Below are 10,161 nucleotides of genomic sequence, written 5' to 3' on the forward strand. Positions count from 1 at the left end.
TACCCCTCTGTGCTCTGGTATTTCCGAGGTGTTGCGTCTAAGTCCTTGGACTCGAACCTTTGACGAAGGTGTTTCGCTGGCACAGGCTCTCCTGAGATTACTTCGCCTAGAATCGCAGAACTTGTTTTCCGAAAAGGAGTCGCAGCTCAAATTCGAACGATTGGCAGAAGTGATGGTCCCGAAACTGAAGAATGGGCTTTTCGCCGTCCACTATCGCACCGGTGATAAAACGTCGAAGCTTCACAACCGTCCGGACGTTCGCAATCCGGCAGAAGTGGGTGCCACACAGAGGTGCATCGACATGGCCAAGGGGGGACTTGGTATATTTCTATCTGACCACGCAACGCTTCGACTCAAAATGCGGACACACCCTCGATTGGTCCCCATTTCCGTACCTGATTTCGAACTGCTGCACAATGCGGCTGAGGGTTCGAAACAAAAGCAAATCATCTCGTGGAGCAGTCTATTGACTGAGTGGTACATTTTGTTACAAATGGAGGAGTTGGTTGTTACCAACAGTGGCTTCAGTGGAACCGCCGGAATGTTTTTAAACCACAAGAATGTACACTTGTGCCAGAAAGAGTACGAGACTGTGAAGTAAGGTCGTGGTTAACTTATCGTTGCATCGTTGGGATAGATCTTGAGGCATTTGGAAGGTCGAAGTTTGGATGCCTGGAAGAGGACTGCACCATCTGAGGAGATCCGGCTGAACTGCATTTGGTCGTGGTTGTGGATGGCGTTGTACACGTCTCTAAGGTCCGTCGACATGGGAAGCAGTATGACGTATATGCAGGTGTAGATCAGGTAAATCTCGCATCCCGAGGTCCCTTGATTAGCATTCCGAAGAAACCTTTTCCACTCCTTCGGACTGAGGTGTCGCGAGGTCCTAACTATAACGTGGAGCGAGCCACTCGTCTGGGAGTTCAGCTCTGTGCGCTTGCGAAGCACGTGATCGCCGTCCTTGTACGCCCACAGGATGTCAGAGGCCATATCTGCCACAAAGGGATCGGTAGTGCAATAGATAACGGTGGCGGCCTCGGAGTAATCCTTAAGGACGGTCAGTATCTTCTTGCGGGTTTTGTGGTCAACATCGCCTCGCTCCAGGTACATCACCACAGGCGGACCTCCAATTATGAGTAGAATCAGCGCAACTCGGGCTTTCTCGGATGGCACGAGGCTGTGCAGCGGTCGGGGACCGATGCTCTCCACGTCCATTAGCTGAAGCATGTTGCACACGAATTGGGTGGCCCACCGACCAGTGAAGCCGGCCATCCGGGTGTGATGGATGAGAACGTCCTGGACGTGCAGGCTGCCCGCGAGGTCGGCGTCGAGCAGCTTGATTCCGGACAGCAGGTTGGCGCAGATATGGTGTACATGATCGTTCAGAAATACTACGCCAGAGGAGTGGATGTGGCCGGCAAGAGCCTGGCACAGGTGGACTGCGTCGTTGGGAGTTAATTGCCTCACAAGGACCATCGGAGAAATCGTAGAGCACGCAGCAGAATCCCCGAGATGGTAACGTGACATTCAGCGCGCTGTGGTGCCGAAATGTGAAGTTCCGCAGCTCGAAGCCTCCGTTCTTTGAGGGCTTCGCACGCTGCTTTGATTGGTGAGTCGACATGGAAAGACAGATGGCGACCACCATCAACAGAAAGGAGTGTATGAAGTAAGCCATCAAGGCCGAAACGTCCGAGAATGCTGAACCGCTGAGTCTGGCCTCGCTTTGGAGCCTACCTGGAGAGTTGCAGGATGAGGAGTGCCCAGGGACATACCACCATAGCTGCCCAGAATGCCACTACGGGCAATGTGAAAACACTGACGACCAGCGACACCGAACCTGTCTTTGGTAGGCACCTGACCCACAGAGGATTAGCAGACCCACCACCAGGTCAGGCGCTTGGAACAGATCCAACCCCAAGTAGACGATACCCGTGGCAGAGATGGAGAATCCTATGGCGTGGATAACGTCGGTCAGCCTAAAGGCGTCGGCTGGACGGAAGAGCCACAGCATGACGGACATGAGGAGCCAGACACGAACGCTGTGGACGAGTCCCTCGCAAACGCAGTATGTGAACCGCTGCACGATCTCGAGAAAGACTGTGGGAGAGGCCGCCAACCCTCACCACATTTACGCTCCCACCCCGCGACGATGTATGTGCCGTCGGATGCAACTCTAAGGATGGTGATCAGGGTGAAGCCCGTCAATAGCGTGCCTGTGAGACTCCCGAGCTGCGTCACACCTTGGTCGCGTCCCTACGTTGTAGAAGTACTCCGCAGTGCTTCCCGTGGTCTTTTGAAAGACAAAGCTCACCTGCGTCCGCAGCCCAACCCGCCCGTACCTTGGAAAGCTGCTGCAAGCCCATACGGCACGTGGAGAAGATGTGCCGAGCTATTGGATAGATAACCGGCTCCGCCGCCGAATTGTGAAACACTAGGTCGTTGCCGATGCTAGCCATGTTCGAGTTCACCGGGGACAGATTGTTCCAGTTCAGGAATCTGTATCAGCATTCAGCAATGCTCACGTCTCCAGCTCGCGCGTAGTTGTGAAATCCGTGTCCACTTCATGAAAGACTGTGAATAGCGAGAGGTTGGGGCAGTGCAGGCCCTGCTCGAAGAAGACCTCCAGTGACTTTCCCCGAAGTCCCAGCGTTCCCCCAGTTGTGTCAAAGCGCAGAAACTGCTCAACCATCGCGGGTGTGGACTGTGTGCCGACTCTACGCGGCTCACGGTGTCCCTATGGAGGAAGATGACTCCGATGCCCACACAAGCCAGCAGAATGCTGTCTCTGACGACGATCCGGTAGTGGTTCATCAGCCTCTGCGCTGTGAACCTGAAGGTGTTGCAGAAGACTCTCCAACAGCCACGAACTGTGTGAGCTCTGACACGGGACCATACGCGAGACCATCGCGCTCGCCTGCTGCCGAAAGAAGGTGGCTTCAAGGTAGCTAGACCCCGAGCTTTGCTCCTCCTCCTCAGTCTGCATGATGGATGAGAGGGATGAGCGTCTTGGGTACATGTGTAGCAGCCGCTCCGACAAGTGTTTACGCAGCGTTTCTGCATGAGTGAAGCGTGGGGCCTCACTGTACTCCTGTCGGTTTTTCGCCCACAGCTCCACCGCCGCGAACGAGGACCCGAAGGTGTCGCTGACGATAAAGCTTTCCAATCTGCCAGCCAGGAACTCAACCTGCAGACACTGCAGCACGTCCAGAAAATGCTCGTGCAGCCGGTCATTGCGAAGGAAGACCAGCGTCGCAGCGGCGAAGCTTCGCGAATGTTGCACGATGAAGACCAAGCCGCCAACGGCGTTGTCGATGCGGTGAAGCACAGGCAGCATGTACTTTGCAGTGGCCATTGTGATATCGACGCAATGCGAGAAGGGCGGCACCTGCGTTTTGAAGTCGCGGGCGGCATACGATGTGGTCAGGCGGGCCAGAGAGCGTCACGCACCCATGATCCATGATTGTGAGGAAGTTCATGTACCAATCCCCCAGCCCAAGCTCCTCTTCGCAGTGCACAAATGTGGTGCCATACTCCATTAGTGCCGCAATGATGGCGTCGACACGGTCCTGTAAAATCATTGGGAGGAGAGTTCGGCAAGGAGGGAGAAACACCACCGCCGGCCCCCCCGTAACCGATAAGGCGATGTCAAACAGGCACAGGTCTCGCTTAGCGAGGGAGGCCACTTCGGTGTCAGCTACGTGCTCTAACATGAAGAGCGTGAGCATCACGCGGGTCTGCGTGCAAGATCCGCACTCGACTCACGTGGACGTCGACCTGGTGAGGAGACAGGTCAGCGCGTCGCATTGACAAGACGAACTTGAGCTGGGTTCCAACCTTCCGCTTGCTGGACAAGAGCCCTTGTACGATCTGCCTCCCTCCCACCTCTGCAAACGCCGGACCCAGCTGGTTTCCATTCCACCACACACGGCCGGTGGACACTGGTGAGAGCCCACCAACGACTCGTTCTACGATGTTCGTGCCGCTCGTGACGCCACCGAGCAGGTTGACCTCGGTGCCCCGGAAAATCTTCAGGTGCATTTGGAAGAGGGGAGCGCTTTGGTGGTGCTTGTCCTGTGGCGGGGTGGAGACGTTGTCGAACTGCACAGCGGCAAAAGGATCGCCACCGCCAGCTTTGTGGGAGAGGAAGTGCTTCTGGTGCAGGTCCTTGCCGTAGTCCTTAATGAATAACAGCAAGCACCATAAGAAAGCAGACAAGTAGGTCACCAAAGTCATGCTACCGAAGGAAGTGCTCGTGGGACGTGACGTCACGTCGTAGTTCAGAACCCTAACACGCCAATAGACGACGGCCTTGAAGGTAGGAATGGCCGACAGACAGGTGAGAAGGTACGTCGTGTCACGGTGGCGGGTGATGTAGTAGTCCAGCGAGCAGCTTACCACAATGCAGATGAAAGTGACCAGGAACAAGCGGTGCAGCTCCCGGTTGGGGCACTGTGATAGCAAACCCAAGACCCCACGACCAGTCGAAGAAAAGTGCTCAGCGTGAGCTGACACTCAAAGAAGTTGAGGACGTCAGCCGAGACTGTCCCCCCTCGGGCATCCACTCCGGTAACGATGTGGCCGAACACCACGGACATCAAAAAGCAGTCGACGACGTCAACGCTGATGTCCTCCACGAAGCTTACCCAGTGGGCAACGGCCAAGGTGTCTCGCGTGAACGCAAAGCTGGGTGACCGTAGCAGGTCACAGTCGGGGCACGCGCAGAAGATGATTCGGGAGGCGGTGGCGATCGTTATGGCCAGGGTGAGTGGCACAATGTAGAGCACGTTAACTCCCAGTAGTGAAGCAGACGAGTTCCTTAGAAGCGCCCGGTCCGAGGACTCTGTTGAGATAGCCGGGAGCACGAAGTCCGTAGGGTCAGTTAGCACCGTTATAGACACACCCATGTCCGTGTTGATGTCAGTGGGCGGGTCAGGTGGATCTGATGGCGACGGAGTACTGGTGGCGGGCCCAGCTGGGACAGGCAGCGGTTCGCGATTTGAGAAGTCATCGTCGGGTTCCAATTCTGTATGGCTCCCCTTGCACGCTCACTCTGCATGGCGAACCGTGAGGACTCGCTGTAGAACCAATTGTCGATGATACGCGAATACAAGGACGACACCATCATCTGGAAAAAAAGAAGCGGCATGTGGTCGACCGGGACATCGGTTTCCGCGAAGCTGACTGGGACAGGCCAGCATCTCTCACGCTGGCGGCACGGACTGCTGAAAGAACACGTCCACCGCGTCCTCCCAGAGGCGTGTCTGCCTGTCCGTGTTGGCATCCACTACAGGTCCGACTTCCTTCTGGAACCAGGAATAGACGCCTTCCAGTAAGGCTGGGAAGTCGCTGCGAGCGACACCCGCCGAAGACAGGAGGCTGTGCGGACGAGGCCTAGACACCTACTCGCTGGACAGAAAGGGTGTCACCCAGTCAAGCCAGCGCTGTGCCTCGCTGGAACTGAGAAAGAAGAGGCTGCCGTCGTCAGGCCAGACCACACTCACAAGGCGAGAGTCTCTAGGTCGCCCTTGGTGATGTTGCCATCACTCCGAAAGTTGGTAGGAGTCCACATGGCAACCAAAAGGGCGGACATTTCTCCTTTGGTGTCCCAATCGGAGCATCTCCTATCTATCAATTCGTATCAAACCTTACTTCAACCGTTGGAGCATGGTTCCGACATTTTTGTTGAACATTTCGGCAACTAGCCACTGGAATCTGTCACAGTAGGCGGCAATGAAATCAGATTCCGCTCTCAGTTCACAGATTGTGCAATACGACTCCATCTGCATCATGAAAACGGCAACCCAGCGCCGGGGATCGTACATCACCGGAGCGATAAGCGTAGGAAGCAGCTGTCTGCGGGCCATAACGCGTGCGACAGTGCGAGGCCACAGGAGCGGCTTGGTCTCCCACATGTACGACGTGAGCGGGTCCAGGTGCGCCTGGTACGCCAACAGCAACGAGTGCGCCATGTCAGCTGACGGCCTGCTGGGCGCCGAGAAGAGCCCCATGTATGCGGGCACCAAATACGTGAAGTATATATACGTACGGATGTAGGGGTGCTCTACAGGTAGCGGCGTGGAGTAGGAGTCCGAGATGATTTCCGCTTCAACGACTGTGTCTTTGAATCAAGAAAGTCTCACAGTCATATGTCGTGCGGTTGTCGCTGAAGTTCTTTATATTGATCGCCAAGCCAGTGTCGTCTGTGGTCACCGGATCCAGGTCGACTGCGAAGGAGGTTGACCATGGGGGGTTGACGGTACCCCACAACGCGACCGTTACCTGTTTGATGTAACCCAAAATGGGGCAGTAGGAGTCGGAGCATGGTGTAATGGTCAGGTGGAATCGCTTTTCTGCCAAGAACAGCCAGTAGACTAAGGGATCAATGCCGCCTTTACTTCTATTCACAGCCGGAACGAAGAACCCTGAGCACAAGAACCTGTCTCTAAGCGGAAGGCCCCAGTGGCGAACCCGCTCCGACCAGAGGTACTCTGCATGGACACCTCGCCTGCGGCCCACCTTCAGGAAACAGAGAAGGCTCCAGATCGCCGTGAATGATAGGGCCGTACACCCCTCGAGGACAGATGTCCCATATATCTCCCAGCTCAAAGAACCTAGGGTTCCCAGGTAAGGCGTACCTGTTCATCCGGACTGTGTGCTGCGACTGCCATACTCACTTCCCGTCTCTATTAGCAAGAAAAATAGCAGAGGGACTATCACTGTCGAAATGCAGTGAGAGTAGCGGAGTCCGAGCCGCACAGCAATCGTTCGCATCACTTGCGCCCATGTTTTAACCGGTACAAGGCAGTATTCCGGTAGCGTAGATTCGGTGGCAGAGATGCCCGCCATATCCAAAGTTTAGAATTCGTCATGGAAATTGAAATCGTTACGTCCTTCATATTCTTGGTCCTCGTAATCATCTTCATCATATTGGCCATCCTCGAAACCATCCTCGAAGCCATTGTCGAAGCCCAAGCCAGTCTCGTCCCCCATCAAGTCCCACTGTGCGACCGCCTCTTCTGCCTTGGAGTCGGCGCACGCTTCCAGGTCTGCCTCCGACTTGGCCACGCAAGCAATGCCAAAACGTTTACCCTTCTTGATCAAGAAAAGCGACGGGAATTCCCAGAAATCGAAGCCGTCAACTGGTATCTCATTTAGGTTGCCGTCCAGCGTACCTACAACAAGAGAATCCCCTCGTTGTCGTCCAAGCTCAGCCAGAGAAAAAGTCAGAGACTCACAGTTCTGGCACGGGTTGCCGGTGACAAGCAGAAGGAAGTCCTTCTCATCAGAAAAAACCGACTGAAACGTCGATCCTACAAGCCTCTGGACAACTTCATTCGACTGGGGGGGCGCAGGCTCAGACATGTAGACGACCTCACCGGTACCATCGAAAGCCTTGGCCACAAAATCCACCATGACGTCCACATCAGCAGGCAAAGGAAGCAAATAACGGCCTGTTTCCGCGGGTACCACGAGCGCGAAGTCGGTCTTGCCCGCAGTGGCGTCCTTTGCAGTTTCCTCCGACGACTCGGAGTACAGAGTCACCACGATCGCATTCGACTGAACCTCCTGGGCGAAAGCTTCCAATAGCTTGCGGGTAGCCTCCACCTTCACTCGTGGTCCAACAGCGACGGTTATATTCCGGCCGGTAGACATCAGACGGTGGCCCCATTCTTCGAACCCTGGCAGTAGGGGGACTCTGTAGACCTCCAGCGCTTCGGCCGTCGGTGGCGTGGACTCGATGGGAACGGCTCGGAACTGCTCTCCGCGGCCGTAGACCATTTCCAGTTCCTCCTTAACGCTTGAACCGGCAAGCCAAAACCACATTCCATGATTCCGAGCGTTGGTCTTCACCGCTGCCCTGAGGAAGTCGCCTCCGCCCCGGTAGAGGAAGCATACATCTGAGCACACCTTGAGGGCCTCAGCTCGGGATGCCACTTCAGTGTAGCCGACAGAGGTTCCCGAGTCCACGAAGCGTACAAGACTCTGCTCGTCGGGCTGCTCGTCGAAGTCCAGTCTGATGACGCCATCGTAGAGCTTGAACGATGGCACCTCAAGGATGCCTTGCTCATCAGCCACATCCTGGTGCTTGAACACGTCAACCGCAGCGAATGTCGCCTTCTCAGCAAGTCTGTTGGATACTTCTTCAAACACAGGCTGGATATCGGCGCAGTGAGGACAATCATGGCCGTAGTACATCACCACTGTTGGCCCCTCCGCCAATGTTGGCTGAAAAGACGCCATATCCAACTGCAGCACAACCCCAGATGCCACACCTGCCAGAAACCAAAGCATTGCTGTTATTTTTTGGTTTTCCAATTATTTCTCTTTCTGTGAGGGGCCCGAGTAAATGTGATTTATGACCAAGATACACGCCCGGCTGGAAGCCACCCCCCTGGTGGCCATCTCCAGTTACTGCGCCTCGCTGCCCGACGGAGTGTCAGGGTTCGGCTTGCTTCTCGGTCGTTACCATCGAAACTCGTGGACGATAACTGTGGCTTGTGTCGGCCCCGTCTCCGACTTGTCCAGTGACTTCGCCTACCACTTGAAGCATCTGAGGCACCTGGCCCGGCTGGAGATTGACGTGCACGCAGGGCTGCAGGTTGCGGGTCTTTTCGTAATGGGCGGGTCTTTTCAGTCGGGAGCTGGCGGACAATCATCAGACGGCGTTGACCTCGGTTCGGGAGTGACGCTTGACTCCTTGGTGCAGTTGGCGTTCGACGAGTTTCTGTTGCGACTGGAGCCTGAATGTGACCCGCTACTGGTGATGGTCGAGACGAAGCAAATAATTCTCGGCGACGCAGCGCACCGGGTACTAGACTCCGTGCGAGCGCTGACACCTGACTGCCATCCGCCAGTGTCGTTCAACTCGAGATCTGACCGCGTATCCTTTGACAGCGTGTCGCTAGAAGTAAGCCCTGCGCCCGAAGAGGCAATTGCTGCGTTCTCTGTAGTCAGAGGACTCGTTGTGCACAGTGAGAGAGCGACGGTCGTTCAACAGACTCTATCGCCAGCTCAGCTGAGGAGCGAATAGCGGGATACGAAGAGGACAAGGCTGCGGTTGAAGCTGCTTCCAAGTTGGTGTCTCCGTTCGAGGTGAGCGGCATCCGCCTGACACACAGCCCCTGTTCTCACGCTCTGCCAAGCTGGCACGTATTGTTGCACTGGCGGAACGGTTCAGAGCTGCCAAAGAAGGCTTGCAAAACAATGGTTGCGACGGCGACTGGCAAGTCTGAGTTGGTCGTGGCTACGTGTAGTAGTCTCCTTGGGTGCAGCCTCCTGAAAGCCAGGCACTGGGAGGCAAGCCCTTGCTCAAACACAAAGGAGGCACTTTCTGCATAATCCGTGCCCTCGAACCCTTACAAATTGAGTCTTCTTCTCACTGACGATGGAGCTTTCCGAAAAGGTGTCCGACTCATTCTGCACTGAGGGAGAGGGCATCTTCTCGCACTCGTTGCGTGAGTCCATTGTGGCTTTTCGGAGGCCTCGAACCTCCTGTCCGTGAGACTTGATTATAAATTGTGCAGACGCCGCCAAGGATCGCGCATTGTCGGTAGTGAGCGCCGACGGCGTGGTGCGAGCTACGTCGTGAAGAGACCGGACTGGGTCAGTAACCAGCGAACTGGGCTTCTTGCTCCTGATAACGGAACCAACGTCTTCCAGATACTCGGCTTCATCAGCCTCGATGTCGTTTTCCTTGAGAACGCTTATCAACGCTCGTGCCATCAGCACCAGCGTAGACCACGTTCGCTCTCGGGACTGGCGCTCCTTCGTGAGCTGTTCTTGCAGGTCCTGGCAAGAAGGGCATGGGCTCTTCTGAGGGGATTCTGGAGGGAGCATTTGCGACATCACGCGCCTCTCAAAAGTGTTCAGCCTCTCAGTGACGAGCTTGTCCACGAGCGCTGTCACGGAGGCCGAAGTCATGCCTCCCGGTCTCGGCAAAGGGCTTTCGAGTACGGCACGAGGGTACGCGCTCACTGAAGGGTACCCGCGAGTTACGGACGGCGATCTCGTCACAGGCCGCTGGCCGTAGCTCAGGACGCGGGCATGCGGGGGGGCTGGGCCGTCGTAAATCATAGAACCGCCCAAATTGGTCACTCGAAACTGAGCTTACCTGACATTCGCGCTAATTCCTCAAATTGGTGATGGTCGACGCAACTCAGA

The 10,161-nt window shown here is 55.8% G+C and overlaps 5 protein-coding genes across 13 annotated transcripts; 2 read left to right on the forward strand and 3 right to left on the reverse strand.

The window, feature by feature from the left end:
• Positions 1–172: 172 nt before the first annotated feature.
• Positions 173–601, forward strand: KVP17_001646 (uncharacterized protein; the record flags this gene model as incomplete). Its single annotated transcript, XM_068517248.1, has 1 exon — positions 173–601. The coding sequence occupies one exon, from the start codon at positions 173–175 to the stop codon at positions 599–601; it is 429 nt and encodes a 142-aa protein (XP_068371407.1).
• An 8-nt stretch (positions 602–609) lies between these two features.
• KVP17_001643 (uncharacterized protein) lies at positions 610–6,771 on the reverse strand (the record flags this gene model as incomplete). 7 transcript variants are annotated; one of them, XM_068517244.1, is made up of 20 exons in its annotated part: positions 610–1,439; positions 1,468–1,706; positions 1,735–1,837; positions 1,864–2,097; positions 2,124–2,213; positions 2,312–2,496; positions 2,523–2,701; positions 2,728–2,867; positions 2,896–3,385; positions 3,414–3,734; positions 3,763–4,449; positions 4,476–5,023; positions 5,050–5,177; positions 5,206–5,376; positions 5,404–5,457; positions 5,502–5,621; positions 5,650–6,112; positions 6,141–6,488; positions 6,517–6,648; positions 6,675–6,771. In XM_068517244.1, the coding sequence occupies 20 exons, from the start codon at positions 6,769–6,771 to the stop codon at positions 610–612; spliced, it is 5,559 nt and encodes a 1,852-aa protein (XP_068371403.1). The 7 variants fall into 7 exon arrangements, with proteins under 7 accessions (XP_068371403.1, XP_068371400.1, XP_068371397.1 ...); XM_068517242.1 differs by lacking the exons at positions 610–1,439; positions 1,468–1,706; positions 1,735–1,837; ... (12 more) ...; positions 6,517–6,648; positions 6,675–6,771 and having other exon boundaries at positions 3,691–4,449; positions 4,476–4,904; XM_068517241.1 differs by lacking the exons at positions 1,735–1,837; positions 1,864–2,097; positions 2,124–2,213; ... (13 more) ...; positions 6,517–6,648; positions 6,675–6,771 and having other exon boundaries at positions 610–1,476.
• An 84-nt stretch (positions 6,772–6,855) lies between these two features.
• Positions 6,856–8,292, reverse strand: KVP17_001645 (uncharacterized protein; the record flags this gene model as incomplete). The annotated part of the gene is made up of 1 exon (XM_068517247.1): positions 6,856–8,292. One exon carries the CDS (start codon positions 8,290–8,292, stop codon positions 6,856–6,858), a length of 1,437 nt encoding a protein of 478 aa, XP_068371406.1.
• Positions 8,293–8,356: 64 nt separating this feature from the next.
• Positions 8,357–9,233, forward strand: KVP17_001644 (uncharacterized protein; the record flags this gene model as incomplete). 2 transcript variants are annotated; one of them, XM_068517246.1, is made up of 3 exons in its annotated part: positions 8,357–8,972; positions 8,999–9,093; positions 9,120–9,233. In XM_068517246.1, the coding sequence occupies 3 exons, from the start codon at positions 8,357–8,359 to the stop codon at positions 9,231–9,233; spliced, it is 825 nt and encodes a 274-aa protein (XP_068371405.1). The 2 variants fall into 2 exon arrangements, with proteins under 2 accessions (XP_068371405.1, XP_068371404.1); XM_068517245.1 differs by lacking the exon at positions 9,120–9,233 and having other exon boundaries at positions 8,357–9,031.
• An 11-nt stretch (positions 9,234–9,244) lies between these two features.
• KVP17_001647 (uncharacterized protein) lies at positions 9,245–10,074 on the reverse strand (the record flags this gene model as incomplete). 2 transcript variants are annotated; one of them, XM_068517249.1, is made up of 2 exons in its annotated part: positions 9,245–9,331; positions 9,361–10,074. In XM_068517249.1, the coding sequence occupies 2 exons, from the start codon at positions 10,072–10,074 to the stop codon at positions 9,245–9,247; spliced, it is 801 nt and encodes a 266-aa protein (XP_068371408.1). The 2 variants fall into 2 exon arrangements, with proteins under 2 accessions (XP_068371408.1, XP_068371409.1); XM_068517250.1 differs by having other exon boundaries at positions 9,310–10,074.
• Positions 10,075–10,161: the final 87 nt, after the last annotated feature.

Source organism: the organism of the source record quoted next, assembly GCF_019968985.1.
Source record: "MAG: Porospora cf. gigantea B chromosome Unknown PgB_NODE_854_length_10161_cov_120.696, whole genome shotgun sequence".
Lineage (NCBI taxonomy): Eukaryota > Apicomplexa > Conoidasida > Eugregarinorida > Porosporidae > Porospora > Porospora cf. gigantea B.